Source organism: Rhinolophus hipposideros (genome assembly GCF_964194185.1).
Source record: "Rhinolophus hipposideros genome assembly, chromosome: 14".
NCBI lineage: Eukaryota > Metazoa > Chordata > Mammalia > Chiroptera > Rhinolophidae > Rhinolophus > Rhinolophus hipposideros.
Genome location: NC_138060.1, coordinates 28,543,690 through 28,562,824, shown reverse-complemented (window position 1 = coordinate 28,562,824; position 19,135 = coordinate 28,543,690). Strand labels below are relative to the sequence as shown.

Genomic DNA, 19,135 nt, shown 5'->3' with positions numbered 1-19,135 from the left:
TCACTTTAAAATTCCCCTCCTTTTGATTAGGGTCACAAAATGACCAAACCTCTTGGCCCTGTGTAATTGTCAAACGAGACTAGATTTCTGAGGTTCTTTATGCAAAATTCTGTGAGTTTGTTTTTTAGTCTCAAATCATCAAGAGTCTTTGGCATGTTAACAAAATGAACTTTTTCCAATATCTTTAATTTCATTTTTACCATAGAGGTGTCCCTGCAGACATCCAAATAGATATTGATGAAGACAGAGAAACAGAAAGAATTTATTCCCTTTTTACCCTCAGTTTACTTAAGCTACAGAAAATGGAAGGTAAATGTACAATTAAAATATTTCTATGTAACTATGATCCTTAATTGCCAATTCCTGTAGTGTTGCTTTGCCATTATCTTAAAGTTGAAAATACTCATAGGTTTACCAAAATGTTACTTTATATGAAAGTTGACAAACTCCCATGAATTATCATAGATAATTCATGAAGTAAAAATACTGTTTTTGTATAAATGTGATGATCATAATTAATAAAATGAATGTATTTGGGATATCAATGCATTTCCAGGGGGGAAATCTCCCCAGCTTGAGACACTTGAAAAGTTCTTACTTGTACTACAAATTACATTTATGGAATATAGTTGTCTGATGAGAGATTTTGCTGCTCCTTGTAGAGGCTTGTGGAACTATAGCAGTCTATCAAGGACCACAGAAAGAGCCTGATGATTATTCTAACTTTGTAATTGAGGATTCCGTAACAACCTTTAAGACAATTCAGCAAATAAAAAGCATCATAGAGAAACTAGATGAACCTCATGAAAAGTATAGGAAGAAAAGATCAAGTAGTGCAAAATATGGGAGCAAGTAAGTATTTTTAAGAAACTTTAAACATATTTTTAAACATAGTTTGAGATTGCCTCTACTACTCTGTACTCATACCTGAAATGCAGGCCTCCTGCTTCCCTTCCTCTTTCAGGACCCAGCTCAGAACCTTTCTCCTGTGTAACAGCTTCCCTGGCCACTCTCACAGTGACCTTTGTCTTTTCAGTTCTGGTATCATTTCCTTATGTTGATGCTGTACTTTATCACCACTTTTAATGTTATATAGTCCACCGTAATTCATTAAATTGAATACTCAGTAGCTTGTTATTTTTGTTTTGTTTTTACTGATTCTCTTCCTTCCTAATATCTCTCATGGTGCTTTATACATTAAGTACTAAGAAAGGGAGGGAGGGAAAGAGGGAGGGAGGGAGGGAGGGAGGGAGGGAGGGAGGGAGGGAGGGAGGAACGAAGGAAGGAAGGAAAGAAGGAAGGAAGGAAAGAAGGAAGGAGAGAGAAAGAATCTGCTGTAAAGGTTCCAGAAGTATTTTATAGTAGATTCTTGGCTCCATCTCAGATGTAGATGGATAACAACACAGCTAACATTTATTTGTTAGGAGCTTGTTCTAGCACCAGGCACTGTGCCTAATTCTACATAACATCACTTAGATTGTTTTTAGCAGCAAATAACAGAAAATCCCAGTGGAAGTGGCTTAACCAGTTAGAAAAATTTTAATCTCACAAATTAAGTCCTAGTTTCTACAGTTGGTTAATTCGTCAGCTCAACACATCAAGGGAAGCATTCATCTTAGTCTGTTGAGATTTTGCCTCCTCTTTTTGGCTCAGATACATTTTTATAAAAATTCTATAAAACAAACAAAAAGGGCCATCTGGCCACTCAGCTATTCTCAACAAGATGATTTTGGTCTTCCTCAGGCTATATGGTCACAGATGGGCTATAATAGTTCAGAGCCTCACACTTTTTTTTTTTTTTAACATATTCAATTCCTTTTTCCATTTTTTTAAAAAAATTTTTAAAATTTTTTTTTGTTCGTTTTGTTTTTTTTAATTTTATTGGGGAACAGTGTGTTTCTCCAGGGCCCATCAGCTCCAAGCCGTTGTCCTTCAATCTAGTTGTGGAGGGCGCAGCTCAGCTCCAAGTCAGTCGCCATTTTCAATCTTAGTTGCAGGGGACGCAGCGCATCATTGCATGGGGGAATTGAACCAGCAACCTTGTTGAGAGCTTGAGCTCCAACCGTTCTGAGCCATCGGGCTGCCCCTCCAGAAGCTCAGCTGCAGCTCGTTGTCTTCAACCGAGTTGTGGAGGGTGCAGCTCACTGGCCCATGTGGGAATCAAACCGGCAACCCTGTTGTTCAGAGCTTGCGTTCTAACCAATTGAGCTATCTGGCCACCCCAAGCCTCACATTTATATAATAGTTCTGGGAAGCAGAGAAAAAGCAGTTTCTCCTTACTAAGAGAAAAGAACCTTATCTAAAGTTACCCAGCTTCCCTAGGAATGCAGGGCTGCCCAGTACCAGCACTGCAATCAGGTTTCTGTTTATACAGAAGTAAATAAGTAGGGGATGGTGCTTAGACCAGCAAATAAGTGGCAAATAAGTGTTTGCCAACTTTCATTGATCCTCACATCAGCCCATCCTGGTTATCCCCATTTTATAGCTAGAGAAACTGAGGCCCGGGGAAGTTAAGTGCCTTGCTCGAAGTCACACGGCTGATAAGTAAGGTGGTGTTTAAATCCTGGCCCCACAATTTTAAGTATTCTTTTAAAATTACGTGGATTAATAATTATATTTGTGGGTTTTGAACAATCAAAATCAGTTTTCACAGGTATAAATATTTGTGTCTCCCAGATAGAAGGCTCAGTGCATTAAACAGGTTATTATAAACATTTTCATTTTGTCTTTTCTACATTAGCGTAATTGGTTCTCTTCCAACAGTGGTCATGCAGTTGTGTAGCCCCAGGAAGTTTCCATGTAAGGTTCTAGCTCATGCTCCACCGTCCTTTTAAAATAGTAACTCCCCGTCATACCCACACACACTGTACTCCTTCCCAGCTTTATTTTTCTCTATTAAAAATTATCAATCGCTCTTCTATTACTAGTTTACTTCTTCATTTTATTTTCCCTAGGCTAGCATATAAGCTCCATTCGGGCAAGAGTTTTGACTATTTTGTTAACTACTGTTACTGTAGCTTCTAAAGCAGTGCCTGACATTTAATAGGTGGTCAGTAAATACTTGTTGAATTAATGAAATAAGACTTGTCATGAGAGATTATTAAGGGAAAATGATAAATACTTAATGGATGCTATGAGGTATTTGTCACTTTTTAAAATGTTACGTTTTTTTAACTTTTGAAAAATGACTTTCTTTTATTATTTTCTAGGGAAAATCCAATTGGGAAAACATCTTAGAATTTGTCCAATTAAATCAGAAGAACTGGAAATTTTTTTTTGTTTTTCAATTCATCATATATTTTGTTCATAGTATTTAAGAATGAACATTGGCTTCAGTGTCACCTGCATTCACATTGTATTTAATATTTAATAATTGAAATTAACTGTTTGGGAATCCTGATATTGATGTATTACTAGAGAATTTGAAATCCAAGATTTCCCTTCATGTCTTTTGAGTTGAAAGCCATGTTTCTAAAACTTCTTTTCAATAGAAAGAATCTTCCTAAAGAAGCTTTGTAAAAAAAAAAAAAAAAAAAAAAAAGGAGAACTCCTCTGTAACAAGAAACCATCTCTTGTAACACTCCATGTGCTGTGGACTTTTCACTACCATTAGTGCCTGCTCTGTACTGCCTACATTGTGTTGTTTTACTAGAAAATCTCAGTCCATGACAACTCAGAGCTTTCCAGGTAGTTCACCTAGACCCTCCCTCTTCAAAAAAGAAAAAACATAAAAGTCTTTCCTTTGGTTGATTAGTCATTACAGATTACATTTAGGGCAGGGACAGAAACTTTAGAAAACGGCCAGAGTAGCCTTGAAAGTTGGTAGATCCTTTTGCCTATTTAAAGATGTAAACAGAACCCAAATAGGAAGAATCAGGGAACATGTACTATTGTGTGCGTCTTGTTTACATTTGAGATGAGTGATAGCAGATGAAATAAAAATGAGACCACTAAATTTTTTTTTCATTGTTTTAAATATCAGGTACTCATTCTCTTGACTTGAGAGTTCCAGTTAACATGACTTGTAAGGACATCTCTTCTGAAAGAGAAGAGAAAGTAAACAGTGAATGAAGGTGATGGTGAAGTCAGAATCACTTGACTTCACCTGTTATTCCATATTATTATAAGGGCCACCATAGGGATGCCCTCCTCCTGGTGTGACTATTAGCGGTTGGAGAGCTAACTAACTTAAGAACAGTCACTCGGCGCACTTTAATAATCTGGGCTGCCCCAGATTTTACTTCAGATACTCCATGGTATCTAATCTTTATGATCAGTTGAATGATCAGTGTTTAAATCTAGAAATACCGCTTTCCTGAAAATGTTTATATTTCATTGCTGTTTGCTTATTACCTGCTAGCCAAATGGAATTTAGGCAAGCAACTGTTTGAATCCTATATTTCCTTGATAATTTACTTTTATCTTAAAAACCATAACTGTAAATAAGCAGTCAAAGCAAGTTGCCACCTTGAGTTAAGAGGGATACACTTTTCTTCATCAGTATTAAAAACCATGGTACTCTTATTTTGTCTTTTTAAAAGCAAACATTTTCTAAATGTGGTACTTTGAACCTTGGAGTATTTATACATCTTTGTTTAAAACTGTGACTTATTAATGTAAGTTCAGCTAGTAGTGCTTTTTTTGTTTCCCTGAGCATAAGCTATATTTTAAGATACACTTTGCCAATTATACAATTGGTAATTGTCTTTAAATTATATTGTTACTAGGTAGTTATTTTTAAAGACCATTGGCACACAATCAAAGTTGTTCCATAAATGATTATAACTGAGCAATGTGTTTTCCTAAATGACTTGTAAAAATCAGTTGGTTTTATTTAAGAAACAGTCTTAGTCTACATTATGGTAGGTTATTCCTGGCCCATTTTAAAGACAAGTTTGAAAGAGTCCTTTAAATTTTATGAGCCTGTAGATTCTGTATACTGATTTATAAATGCGAAAGAATTTAACCATTTAATAAATTTCTTATTGTTGAATTTCATTCAGATTGAAATTTCCTTTTAAGAGTCTCTGAAATGTCTACTTGAAAAGGACATGTGAGCATTGCCAGGTACCACCCATTTATCTTTAGTGGTTTTTTAGTCATCTGCTATATTTTTCAAGGCAAAAGAAATATTCTTCTAATATTTATAATATCAAATTCCCAATTACGATGGTTTTTAAAGATCATGATATTATACAAAGGGACCAACGCTGTGTGGATACATAACGCCGAATTTGAAGGAAAGAGTTCAGTCATCTAGTTATTTTCTTGAAATGACACTTTTAAACAGCCAGTTGACTGGAATTAAGCAACATTGCACAGCCTAAAAAGAAGTAATGTGAAATTAATTTTCTTTGAAAGTCTTCTGGAATAAGAGACCATGTCAGTAGAACCCTAGATAATCAAGGTACTTGCTTCTGAGGGCCTCAGTCCTCAGCTGTTACTTACAATACTTTGATTTTTTTTACTACCTGATCTGCTTTCTCTGCCTTTCCCACATTTAAAAAAATACATGGCAGCTCACTTCACCCTAAAACATGAAAACCCAAAGAAGGAAAGAAAGCGGTAATACAGAGAAACTTTTGCCATAAATGCCAGTTCTTGTTCTTAGCATAGCCATTTCCATCAGTTGAAATTTTGGTTATCTGTTGCCTATTTTGTTGGTATTGTTTTTGGGGGGGGTATTGTTTAGCTTTGTTTTTTTTAATATTCATTTAATAAAATGATGGGCAATAGCAAAGTTTTTTACTCCCAGAAATACAGTTTATCAAACTTAACGATTTTATTTGCCAAAGAAATATGTTTATATTATAGTATCGCTGGTCATATTAAATGTCAAACGAGGCTTTCCTTATTATACAAAAAAAGGTGACGAATGATGTGGCTTTTGTTTCTGTTTCTGAAGCCTAATTTCATTTATCAGAAAGGCTCATTCATGCCAGGTTTTACAAAGCAGATTTATTTTTTTTTAAGTAAAAGCACCTTTAATTTGTTCTAACGGTACATCCTGTAAAGACAGAATGCAACAAAGCCTTTTAGGTGGCCTTACAGTATGTGAAAAATACAGGACTCATTCTAGAGTTAAATTACCTGTCTTGATTGATATTATTTGCTTTCATTTTTATAACTTTGAAATTAATATGTTGCTAGTAAATATTGGTTTTTACAGTGTGCAGTTTAAAAATGTAAGTTATCAAAACTTAATGTAGTAAATTTGTGTAACCATGTTGTATTGTTGAGAATGTATTTTTATTTAAAATTTATTTTCTTATCAAGAGTATTATAAAAATTAAAAACTTTTGTAACTGTCGCTTGGAAATAACTCAAAATAAATTACAAAAAGCCTGTGTATTTGTGAGCTCTTTCTAATTTATTTAGGAATTCTTGTTTAAAATTATTGTACCTTGCCTATTAGTAAGGGAATAGCAAAAGTGAGAAATCCTCAATTACAAAGAATACTGAAGCAATCTGGGAAGGCCTCAGTATTCTTGCCTTTAACTAGGCTGATTTTTGATGGACTGTGGTCATTAATTTGTTTATTCATTCAGCAGACTTGTTTTGAAGACCTACAGTGTGCCATGCAGGATCCTGTCATTCCCTAGAGCCATGCAGGTCCCATATGTGGGAATATATTCCACTCCTTTCTGGGTAAATAGTTTGGAGCTGAGGTTTTCAGCCTGTTAGACTTTTTGAAGAATGCTATATTCTATTCTTCTCCAAAAAGTCAACGTTACAGACTCGTTACTCAGGTCCTGCATTGACGTTGACTCCCACAGGTGAGCCTACCCTGTAGCTCACCTTTTAGTGCATCCCTCTGGATGTACTAATTTGAACCATGTCGTGCCATTTCGCTGAATTGTCTCGAGAACATAGTGACAACCAGGTTAGTCAGTAACTTGTGCCGCCAACAAGAGAAGCAGGAATACTTCCCCATAGTGCCTCAGCAGCCCTCTTAGCATCTCTAAATAAACCTCCGTAAAATTTAGCCCCACGACTCCAGAAAAGGTTAAGGTTAATAAAGAGGAAGGAATACGGTTCTGAATCTCTAAGGATCTTATTTTTATTGAAGCACCAGAATCCCATTTCATATTTGCCCATATATTAGAATAGAACTTGTCAGAAACATTAAAGACAGGGTTCTGTGATGTAACCAAGCTAGTTTTTATAGAGAGCGGGCCATACTTTGAGTTTCCCTTTCCAAAGTACATGTTTCCAAAATGAGAGGCACGTGAGGCCAAGCAGAGTCCCTTTAGGTGTACACAAGAATAAGAAACGACGTAGCGTGGCACTGCTGTGTTCTGGTCACTGCTGGGTTTCTCTGCTACTCCAAGGCAGTGGCCAGTGCTGACCTTTCAGAGAATAGCTTGTTGTGGGTAGACATGACATGCTTCCAAATAAACTGACCAATGTTCAGAGACTTTTAGTCTTGATTTCTCACAAATTCTCATCTGAGGCTTGGTCTTTTGTAGCCAAAAGGTTCATTCTTTGGCTTGTCATTTTGCCACTTAAGTTTGGTGAAACAATTTGCCGCCATATTTTAAGCTTATGCCTATATTTTACATTAATAACAGTGAAGGTGTATGTAACCTGTTTAATTAGGCTAAAGTCCTATTAAGGTTTGTTTAGTTTTCTGCCGTATATTTCCGTTCCTCTTTGTTTTGTAATATCAAAACCTTTGTACATTTTTTGTATTGACCTACTTTTTGACATGGAGTTCAGTCTTAGACACAAAGGTTTTGCTCATCAAGGAAGAATTGTCTGGAGTGAACAACATTCTTTTCCAAATTTAATATATTTCTCTACTCCACCCAGAACTGAGAAGGCCACACTGCCTGCACTGTTAAAAAAACAAACAGCCATCATTTTAGACGGATTCTTTTTTTTTTAAGATTTCTATTAAAATATAGCTAACATACAATATTATATTAGTTTAAGGTGTACACACAAGAGTTATTCATTATTTACTACCTAAAGAAGTGATCATCATGAAAGTCCAGCAGCCATGTGACACTGTACCACGCTGTCACAATATTACTGACTATATTCCCAATGCTGTACATTACATCCCCATGATTTATTTGTTTTATACCTGGAAATTTGAACCTCTTCACTTTCCTCCCCCTTTTATAATTTTTCAGTTATGGCTGACATTCAGTATTGTATTAATTTCAGGTGTACAACATAGTGGTTAGACATTTATATAATTTAAGAAGTTATCCCCTGACTAGTCTACTACCCACCCAGCACTGTACATTGTTATTACCATAGCATTGACTATATTCCCTACGCTTTACATCCCGTGACTATTTTGTAACTACCAATTTGTACTTCTTAAATCCCTTCCCCTTTTTCACCCATTTCCAGCCCTCTTCCCGACTGGCAACCATCAGAATGTTGTCCGTATCTTTGAGTTTGTTTCTATTTTGTTTGTTGATTTTATTATTTAATGCCACATACAAGTGAAATCACATTGCATCTGTCTTTTGCTGTCTTACATACTCCACTCAGCACAATACCCTCCAGGTCTATCCATGCTGCCACAGAATGTGAGAACCCATTCCCTTCCCTGGCCGAGCAATATTCCATTGTATGTATGTACGACCTCCTCTTTATCCATTCGTCCATTGACAGACACCCCAACTGCCTCCACATCTTGGCCATTGTAAACAATGCTGTAATGAACATATGGATGTACACGTCCCCTGGAAGTAGCATTTTGGGTTTCTTCAGATAATTACCCTAAAGGGGGATTACTGGTCCTTCTTTGTCACTTCTTATAGCCTTTGTTTTAAATGTCTATTTTGTATAAGTATTGCTACCTTATCTTTTTTGTTTGTTTCTATTTTCATGAAATAACTCTTTTCCATCCCTTTACTTTCAGTCTGTATGTGTCTTTTGATCTGAAGTGAGTCTCTTGTAGGCAGCCCATGTAAGGGTCTTTTTTCTTATCCATTCAGTCACCCTATTCTTTGATTGGAGCACTTAATCCATTTACATTGAAAGTAATTGTTGATACGTAGTTGTTGCCATTTTATTATTCATATTTTTTATTTATTTCGTCTTAAAGAAGTCCCTCTAAGATTCCTTGTAATACTGGTTTAGTGATGATGAACTTTAGTTTTTTCTTATCTGGGAAGCTTTTTATCTGTCATTTAATTCTAAATGATAGCCTTGTTGTGTAGAGTAATCTTGGTTGTAGGTCCTTGCTTTTCATTACTTTGAGTATTTTGTGCCAATCTCTTCTGACCTGCAAAGTTTCTGTTCATAAATCAGCTGACAATCTTATGGAAGTTACCTGTAGGTAACTAACTGCTTTTCTCTTGCTGTTTTTAAGATTCTCTCTTTGTCTTTAACCTTTAATTAGTCTTGGTGTGGGCCTCTTTGGGTTCATCTTGTTTGGGACTCTGTGGGCTTCCTGAGCTTGAATATCCACTTCTTTCATCAGGTTAGGAAAGTGTTCAGTCATTATTTCTTCAAATAGGTTTTCAATTCCTTGCTTTCTGTCTTCTCCTTCTGGTACTCCTAGGATGTGAATGTTGTTATGCTTAATGTCCCAGAGGCCCCTTAAACTCTCATTTTTTTTTGGATTCTTTTTGCTGTTCTGATTGGGTGTTTTCTGCTACCTTGTCGTTTAAATTGCTGATTTGATTCTCTGCTTCATCTAATCAGTTGATACCCTCTAATGTATTCTTCACTTAAGTTATTGTAGTCTTTATTTTTGACTGGTTCTTTTTTATGTTTTCTATCTCCATTTTTATGTTTCCTATCTCTTTGTTGAAGTTCTCCCTGAGATTATTGAGCATCCTTATAACTAGTGTTTCGAACTCTGCATCTGGTAGATTACTTGTCTCCATTTTGTTTACCTCTTTTTCTGGAGCTTTGTTCTGTTCTTTCATTTGGGACATGTTTCTCTGTCTCCCCATTTTGGCTGCCTCCCTGTGTTTGTTTATATGTACAACTGCTATGCCTCCCAGTCTTAGCAGAATGGCCTTATGTAGCAGGTGTCCTGTGGGACCCAGTGGTACAGTCTCCTTGGTCACCAGAGATGGTTGCTCTAGGTGTGTCCTTTGTGTGGGTTTAGTGTGTCCTCTTGTTATAGTTGAGACTTGATTGCTGTTTGCATGTCACTGGGAGGGACTGGCCCTCAGGCTGATTGGTTGTGAGGACTGGCTGTGACTACAGTGGAGGAGCTGTTGTGTAGGGGCCGACCCGACAGAGTAGGGTTCACTTTAGCAAGGCTCTTGTTGTCTTCCCTGTCTGCCTTTTGGGTGTGTCGTCCTTGAAAGTGGCCAAGTGATGCTTCAGCCCAGTCTGAAGCTGGCCACTGGACCTGCCAGCTTTGGGACCTCCTAGGAGGGGACCCACTGCAGGCCAAGTTCAGCTGCAGTCTGTGCCCTGCCCAGGACTACTTGGCATGAGCCACAAAGCAATCCAGAGATGGCCACCACTCAAAATGTGCTTGGAGGTGCTTTGAGAGGCCAAGCCGTGAACCAAGGCCAGGTGGTGCCAGGTTGAGGGCTGCTCAGCCAGAGGTACGGAACACACTAAAGCCAGATGCTGCTTGTTGGGGTTTTGGGAACCTTTGAGAGATTTTAGGAATATCTGCAGCATGAGCCAAGGCAGGCCATTTATACGGAAAAGCCACTAGATGCGGCTTGGGTGTGCTCGAAAGATGAGTGGGACGGGGTCTCAGAGAATCAATAGGGCAGGGCAGAAGAAAGGTGACAGCCAGTTTAATGGAGACTCAGATTGGCATCTGTCTGCATCTGTATGCTGGGCAGGGAAGGGATCAACAAAGAAACAATGGTTTCCAGAAAGCTGCCCCTCCAGCACTCACCCTGGAGCTAGACCATTCAGTTCCTCTCTGCATGTTCCTGGTGCCTTTCCAGCTCCTGCCCCAGCACTGGAGCTCAGCGAGAGCAAGTGAGTCCGTCAGCAAGTAAGTCCATGTCCAGTGCCTTTAAGAGGAGCTTCTGGGAGTGTAACCACCCACCATCTCAGCTACTGTCTCGACTGGTTTTTACAGCCAGAAATTATGGCGACTTCTCTCTCCACCACTGAAACTCTGGGCTGAGGAGAGGCTGGGGCCCCTGGCTCCTGTGGGCAGAGAGCTAATCAATTCTGGTTTGCCTGATTCCAACTGATTTTTGCTCAAATCAAAGCTTAAAATGTTTAATATGCCTCGGTTTATCTTTTAATAGTTCGTAGACAAAAAGCTGCCTTAAAACAGCAAAGCTGGCACCAACTTGTGAAGGTGATTATTTGGACTCAGATAAGGAGCTGAAGGGACTGGCAATTGCATTCTAATGTCACAGAGGACATTTTGGATGACAATTGGCCCTTCCAGTGATCAAAGATGAGGCATAGACCCAGCATTTCCCCCTCCTCTGAATGGCTTTATTTCTTATAGCAAGCCCCTCCCCACCCCGACCCCCCGGTTATTTATGTATGGGAAACATGGAGGAAATTAAAACCTATAACCAATAATAGTGTAATGATCACTTTGGGACTCAGTTGTTTTTGGTGGCAGTTTAAAAGAAAACAACTGAAACGCTAAATTTCAAAAACATAGCAAGAAAATGAAGCAAATCATTCACTGTTTCAAACTATCTAAATGCCCTATTTACTTGCACCTTGGAAATTTTTGACATGTTTTATTTAAATGCTTAAGGACAGTTCAGTTAAGAGAGAGAAGTGATCAGATCTAATCACTGTGAAAGTATTTTATGCACGTATTGAGATTTATGTGAAAACCTTTACAAACAGCCCATGAAAATGCGATAGGGGAAGCAAGCTTGCCCCTGGATATCTTAAATTCTATACAGTAGTATGTAAAAGTGCCAAAATTCAGTCAACTTTTTCAGCCATCCTAGCAATTGGGGGATAGGGTGGGGTGGGATTCAAGTTTCCAATTACAGTTTTCTCAAACCCAGACCCAGTTTTCCTGCAATTCCAATTCAACCAGCCCCGTGGGCTGGATGGGATGGGAGAAAGAGGTGTCCTTTAGCAGCCTCTCCACTGGAACCCTTCATTTGTCATCTTAAGGTGACAAAATGGACTTGGGTGAGGGGCCCTCCAGGGCTTATAGGAGCCACTTGCAGGCCCGTGAAGGGCCTGTATCTACTCCCCTTCAGGGCTCCCAGAGCCCCTCTTAGGGCCACACAGTAGGCTCAGGGGGACCCTGCTATCATGCCCTTGCTGAACTGCTGCACACAGCTTGTTCTAAATAAATGTTATTGTGAGGGAGGAGGAAGCTTTCCTCTATCCTCAAGGTTCTGTCAGCTCGTCTAATAATCAAATAGACGTGAGACAGGTCAGCAAGAGAACATGACCACATTTAACTACATATACATGTATGACAACCACACATACATGAGAGAGAGACCCCACATGTATGAGAGGTTCAGAGATGGAAAGGGAAATCAAGGTATGTAAGACATTCTGGGCTAGGGATGAGTTGAGGTTCCTTTGGGCTTCAGAAGGTCATTGCATAGAGAGGACATGTTCAGTAATTATCAGTTTGCTTGTCCATAGAGGTAGGTCAAGAGTTATTTCTAGTAATAACTCTTACCATGGGCTAGGCTCCTAATTTGAACTCTTCTAGATAATTATGGGGGGGTCAGAAGCTTCTCTTGAGCCCACTGGTTCTTGGTTGCCATTAGCTCAAAATAATTCATGTACCACTAAGGCATATCTTGGGGCGGCTCATTCTGAACGCCGACATTATCATTATCACTATGAGGACCATGCCCCAGTCTCAGGAGAGGAGCCCCAAACACTGGTAGCACCTCCTTCATCCCCTCAACACTAACTCAACTTGAGGGGTCCTCACTGAAGGAGTGTACCACTCTGCTCTGCCTGAGCTGTAGAGACCTTGTTTTAACAGATCAGGGCCTCGGGACCCCATGTGTGAAGACTGAAAGAACTTCAAAGAAGGCTGATGAGTACCTCAGTGCCAGTGAGTCCCAGTTCTCACTGACAAGCAAGGGGCAAAGTCACAGGATGCAGCTCGGCTCACTCACCAGCCTCCAAATGGGAGGGGCCCAGAGGGGGCATCAAGGAACAGGAATGAGGAAGCTGGCTGAGGAAACAGGAAGTGGTTTGGGCAAGGCTCCTGGGAGGTCTGACACCATACAATCCAGGAATGTATTCAACTGGGGTCTGAATGGGCCCAGGGGTTGGGAGTGTGTGTGGAAGATAGCCCAGGTAAGGAGACCATCAAATTTCATAGCCAGGGGCCCAGGACAGAACCCAGGGAGACAGGAGGGTCATGGTGGCAGCAAGAGGGCCTGGAGTCCTTAGGTCAACCTCGTGAGTGCCTTGAGAGCTACACAGTGCCTCATTTGCCAGGCTCAGACACAGGACACTGGGCAGGCTGGGGCCTGAGCCACCCCTGCCCTCAAGTTCAGAAGCCCTCTCCACCTTTGTTGCCCTACACTGTCTGCTCAGCTCTTCAGGGTGGCCCCCTGACAAGGCCATGTCCCCTCGCTCTTCCACGTCCAGATCTTAGGCTCACTGGACTCACCTGACCTGACACTAGTTCCCAATGTCTGATTCACTGGCAGAGCTTTCTGCCCAGCCTGAGGACACCCTCTCAGGCAGCCCACACAGATTGGGGTCCAAGGCTCAGGCCTCAGGCTCCCTCTTCTCTCTGGCTCAGTCCCAAAGACTGAGCTCAGACATGGTGAACTTCAGTCAGCCACAGAGAATCCAGCATAAATCTCTCTCAGCAGAGTCATCCTCAGGGAGTTCCCAAATCTGCGTACCTTCCAGAAAGTTGTCAGGTACCAGGCAGACTCATGAGTCCTTGAGACTTAACCCAGGCCTGGCAACCAGCAAAGTGGTCTTTCTTCCCTAACCTCCCAACTAAAGCCAGCATTTCAGCGCAAACCTCCAAGTAGGGAGAGTCTCTTTTCAGGCTTGTGCAAATCAGTTCCACAGCTGTGAGTTAACGTTTTAAGGAGCTTTGGAAAGAAAGAGAAGCATTAGATCAGTGGTTCTCCCAAGACCAGCAGCAGTGGCATCACCTGGGAACTTGATGGAAATGCAGATGTCACAACTAGGGTGGGGCCCAGCCTGCTAGTCAACATGTACTCCAGGGAATTCTGATGGTCAGTTTGGAGAGCCCCTACTTGAGACTAGTGAGCCAGTCTGCAAAAGTCTCCAGATTCTGTAGACTCTGGGTGCCCCCCTGACACTGCTAAAAAGGAGAAACCAGCCTCCAGGTATGGGGGTAGAAAAGGCAATTCCTGGAAGTACCAGGTCATCTCCCCAAACTCTTCTGACTTATTCTAGGTGTTAACATTGAGGGGTAAAACCTGAAGCTGAATCAAAGTGGCATGGAGCCATCAGAGATAAAAAATTAAAGTTCCCAAAATATTTTTGTTGGGAGTACTTAGGAAGGCTCTAGTGTGGTGCCTTTTACACAAATATTTGGAGTCACAATAACTGTGTTTATCTTCTTTTTCCTTCGGCAAATAAGGAAACATCTGTGGGGGTGCTGATATTTATTTATTTTGGGGTGAGCATCATGATAGTGGAAATATTTCGTAAGTGATTATAGAACCCTGGGGCTAAAGCACGGCCCCTGAGGAGGAGCGAGGAGTTAATTGGCAAATAATGTAGACATTCCCTTCCAGTTAAGAAGACCCCAATGTGTCAACTCTTGTTTTTAGGTGACGTCACTTCAGGCATCTTGCTTCTCAATAAAACGCAAGGTGAGGCCAGTGGGAAAGGGAAGGCAGTCCTGGCAGAGGGTGCCTGGAACAACAACTTCAAATGATACTCCTTTTTTCTGTGCCTCAGTTTCCCCTTGTTTCTCTGCCTCGTGGGGGAGCTGAGAAGCCAGGAGCAGCTGCAGATTCAGGCCTCAGATCTTGTCTGGAGCCAGGCCCTTGGGAGGAATCCTTAAGTGCAGATCCTTACAAGGGCTGCCATAAACCTCCTGCCTAAAAATCCTATCGACCTAAGTGGCTAATGTGTGTGACGTGAGAGGAAAAGGGGCACGCTCTGTGCTGTGATGACAGCACGGAGAAGAACAGCCCTGAGAAAAACCTGAATGACAAGAGTCTGACCCAAACGCAGGGGCACCCCTGACCATACATTCTTGAGAAAAATGCTGGACACGACCGACATTTGGAGAGAATATTGCTTTTTAAGATTGGATGGAGAGAATCAAAAACGTATCCAAAGACTTATACGGAAGGGTAATAGCAGCTTTTCTTGCCAAAAGAATGGAAACAACCCAAATGTCCACTAACAGGGAAATGGATCGTCGGTGGTATGTCCCAACAATGGAACCCTCACTGCTCAGCAATATGAAGGAAGAACTACTAACACTCAACAACAGGGGTGAGTTTCAAAGTCACTATTCTGAGTGAAAGAAACTGGGCAAAAAAAGAGGACGTGCTGTGGGGTTCGCTTGTCTAAAATCCTAGAAACCGTAAACTAATCTGTAGTGACAACGCAGGTCACTGGTTGTCTCTAGGGAGGGGCTGCAGGGCACAAGGAAATGTTGGGGGGTGCTGGCTATGCTCACTTGATTGTGGTGATGGTTTCATACGTGATTACATATGTCAAAACTTAATCAAATTATACACTTAAAGATTTACAATTTATTGTATATCAATAATATATCAGTGAAGTTTAAAAATGTATGTGTTGGCAATTCTGACTGTTTCTTGGAGAAACTGGTCACCTTTCTGCTGGCATCCCTACTCTTGCTGGCTGAAATGGAAACGTACAGACTTTTGTGGAGAACTGTTGACACCAAAAGACAGATAAAGGATATTCAAGGGCAAATGATGGGTGAGTGTGAGTCTCAGGGGCATGGGAAGGAAGAAATGTTATCTCATAGCCACAGTGGTATTCATAATCAACAAGAGAGCATTTGTCGGCCAGCCTGAGTGTTTTACAAACATTCTTTAATACTCACACAACCTCATGAGTAGATGTTATTGGACCCATATTACCAAACAGGAAGCTAAGTCTGAGGGAGATGAAGCAACTTCCTAAGGAGTGGCAGACAGATCCAGGACTCACAACGGTCTGTAGCATTGCACTCTGCGATTTTAAACTGTGGCCATCTCTGGCTGGTATGAACGTGAATTTCACTTTATATATTTTTTTCATTTTTATGTATTTCTCAAGCTTTCTACAATGAATATTAACCAGCAGTATTTTCAAGTCTTTAAAATTATAATTGCCATGGAACAATCCTTTAAAAATTCTTCTGTAAGAATTATTCCTACTGCTTTTGAAACCTATCAAGTATTACATTCCCAATCTCTCATTTTAATCTACATATTAAAAGTGGGAAGTTGAGGCTCAGAGTAGGTGAGTTATGTGCCCAAAATGACAAAGCCAATGCGTGGGAGAGGCAGGATTTGAACGCAGAACACGATGGGTCTGGAACACTTGTCTTTTACACAGCACCATATCCCCCCACATCCCACCAAATGTTTGCACAGCCATTTTAATTTCTCTGAGATCCCCTTCCAGCTTGGCCATGTGTGTACATACCTAGCATAGCTGAAGTCACTCTATCCATCCGTCATTGTTCTGTTTCTTCCTCTTCAGACCATTTGAGCAATATTTTCCATGTTGGTACATAGATGTCTCATTCGTTCTTTAAAGGGCCATGTAGGATTTCATGCAGCTGATGTATTATAATCACATGCTCTCCCATTCCTCTACAATGGGTCTGCAATGAGCTTTTTATAGAACACAAGGTTATTGCCAAGGAGCCAAAAACGCACCTGGTAACTTACACTCATCTCCAAAAATAACAGAGAGAACCAGAAGGGCAAAGATGCTCTGATGGTTAAAGTCAGGGTACTCATACCCCAAATCATGAAAGGGAAAGGCTCAGCAAAAGGCAGTTTTTCATCCTCAAGAAGGAAGGCAAACGGGTTTAGGAAAAAAGCTCAAAAGTATTTCTCTATGTTGATGTTTGTGGAGCACTTGTCAGCGTTTATTTCTACTTTTCAATAAAATAGCACATTGCTTTCACTTACTATGAAACAAAGATTATCCGCCTAACTTCTTCCTTGGGGACTGCATCTTGCCACGTGGAATTTTTGGGCATGTCTGAATTAGGGAGGATCGGACACTAATACAAGCCCACCACTGTTTTTGTACAGTCCATGAGCCCAGAATGGTTTTTACATTTTTAAAAATTGTGATAAAATATATGCGTCATTTACCATCAAACATTTTTAAGTGTACAGTTCAGTAAGTTACTTACAGACAGTAAGTACATTCACATTGTTGTTAAACCATCACCACCATTCAGAATGTCATCTCCAGAACTCTTTTCATTTTGCAAAACTGAAACTCTATACCCATTAAACAACAATTCCTCATTCCCTCTCCTTCCAGCCCTGGCAACCACCATTCTGCTTTCTGTCTCCATAAATTTGCTCTATAAGTGGAGTCACACAGTATTTGTCTTTTTGTGACCATCTTATTTCACTTAGCATAATTGCAGCGTGTGTCAGAATTTTCTTCCTTTTTAAAGCTGAATAATATTCCGTTGTATGTATATGCCACATTTTTGTCTGTCTATTCATCAGTCAATAGACACTTAAGTTGTTCCATCTTTTGGCTACTGTGAATTATGCTGCTATGAACATCAGTGCACAAATAATCCCTGTGAGATCCTGTTTCCAATCCTTTTGAATATATCCCCAAAAGTGCAACTACTGGATCATATGGTAATTCTATTTTTCATTGTTTGAGGAACCACCATACCGGCTGCACCATTTTATTTTATTTATTTCTGCATTTACATACGTATGTATTTATTTTTATTGAGATATAATTGACATATAACATTCTATTAGTTTCGGGTATGTAATATGATTCAGTATTTGTATACACTGTGAGATGATCATATTACATCTAGTTACATCAGTCACCATACATAGTTACAAATTTTTTTTCTTACGATGAGAACTTTCAAGATTTACTCTCTTAGTAACTTTAAAGTATACTATACAATATTATTAACTATCGTCACCGTGCTGTACATTACAGCCCATGACTTATTTTATAACTGGAAGTTTGTACCTTTTGCTCCCTTTCCCCCATGTTACCCATCTCTCACTACTCCCTAATCCCCAGCCTCTGGCAACCACCAATCTGTTCTTTGTATCTGTGAGCTGGTTTGTTTGTTTTTGTTTCTTTGTTTTGTTTCTGGTTTTTAGATTCCACATCTAACTGAACTCATACTGTACTTGTCTTTTTCTGTCTGACTTATCTCATTTAGCATAATGTCCTCAAGTCCAGCCATGTTGTCACAAATAGCAAGACTGCATTCTCCATTTTTAAGGCCAGCAACAGACAGTAGAGTTCTTCTCATTCCATCTCTCTGACCTTTCTTCTCATCTCTCATCTCTTTCTGACCACAGTATGGAAGTTTTCTGGATTCATGTTTTCAGACTCAGGTGATTAGATTTGCCCCACTCAGATGATCCAGGATAACGGTTCCATCTCAAGGCCTGTAACTTGAATCACATCTGCAAAGTCACTTTTGCCATGTAAGTTAACATGTTCACAGGTTTCCAAGATTAGGGAATGGATTTTTGGGGGGAGTTCTTTAGTCTGCCCCAAATCATTAAATTTTACACGGCCCCAAAGCCACTGCTCACAGCAAGATTTCTTAAAATTCTTTTCTTTCTTTTTTTTCTCTCCCTGTCCATTTCTTCCCAAAGAAAGCCATAACTGCTTTTGCACTTCTCAGTATGCACCTTCACAGGCCCAGCCCCTGGGGCGCCTCCTTTATCCTGCTGCCCCCTTCTTCCTGGGATTGGGGAGGGGGAAAGCCGCAGGAGAATCCCCCACAGCTAGCGTCCGCCTTTTGCTGTAGCAAGTGACCACCGTGGAAACCGAGGTAGGGGCTGTGGTGCCCCCAACTGACCTCCCGCGGGCGGGTAACAGGCTAAGGCACCTGTCTTTTGGAGACTTCTGTTGCCCCGCCGATGACTAGGGATACGGATCCCCAACTTCTGTCCCCTCCTAGACAACCTTGACCTGCAGCAGCGAGGACACCAGTTTTCAAAGTCCCAGCCCGTGCCCCCACGAACTCTGGAACAACGTTTTCTGCATCCACCCCTCCTCTCCACTCTCCAGCCCC

At 40.5% G+C, this 19,135-nt stretch overlaps 1 protein-coding gene across 4 annotated transcripts in view; it reads left to right on the top strand.

The window, feature by feature from the left end:
• Positions 1-6,355, top strand: part of RASA2 (RAS p21 protein activator 2) — a gene marked incomplete at its 3' end in the record, with an annotated part of 103,629 nt that extends 97,274 nt beyond the window's left edge. For 2 of the 4 annotated variants that reach the window (XM_081072573.1, XM_081072572.1), the window contains exons 22-24: positions 206-309; positions 663-852; positions 3,210-6,355. In XM_081072573.1, coding sequence (XP_080928699.1) covers positions 206-309; positions 663-852; positions 3,210-3,237 — 322 coding nt within the window. Of the gene's footprint in view, positions 1-205; positions 310-662; positions 857-3,209 lie in introns of those variants that run through there. The other 2 variants (XM_081072575.1, XM_081072574.1) reach the window with 1 other exon arrangement.
• Between the last annotated feature and the right edge of the window lie 12,780 nt (positions 6,356-19,135).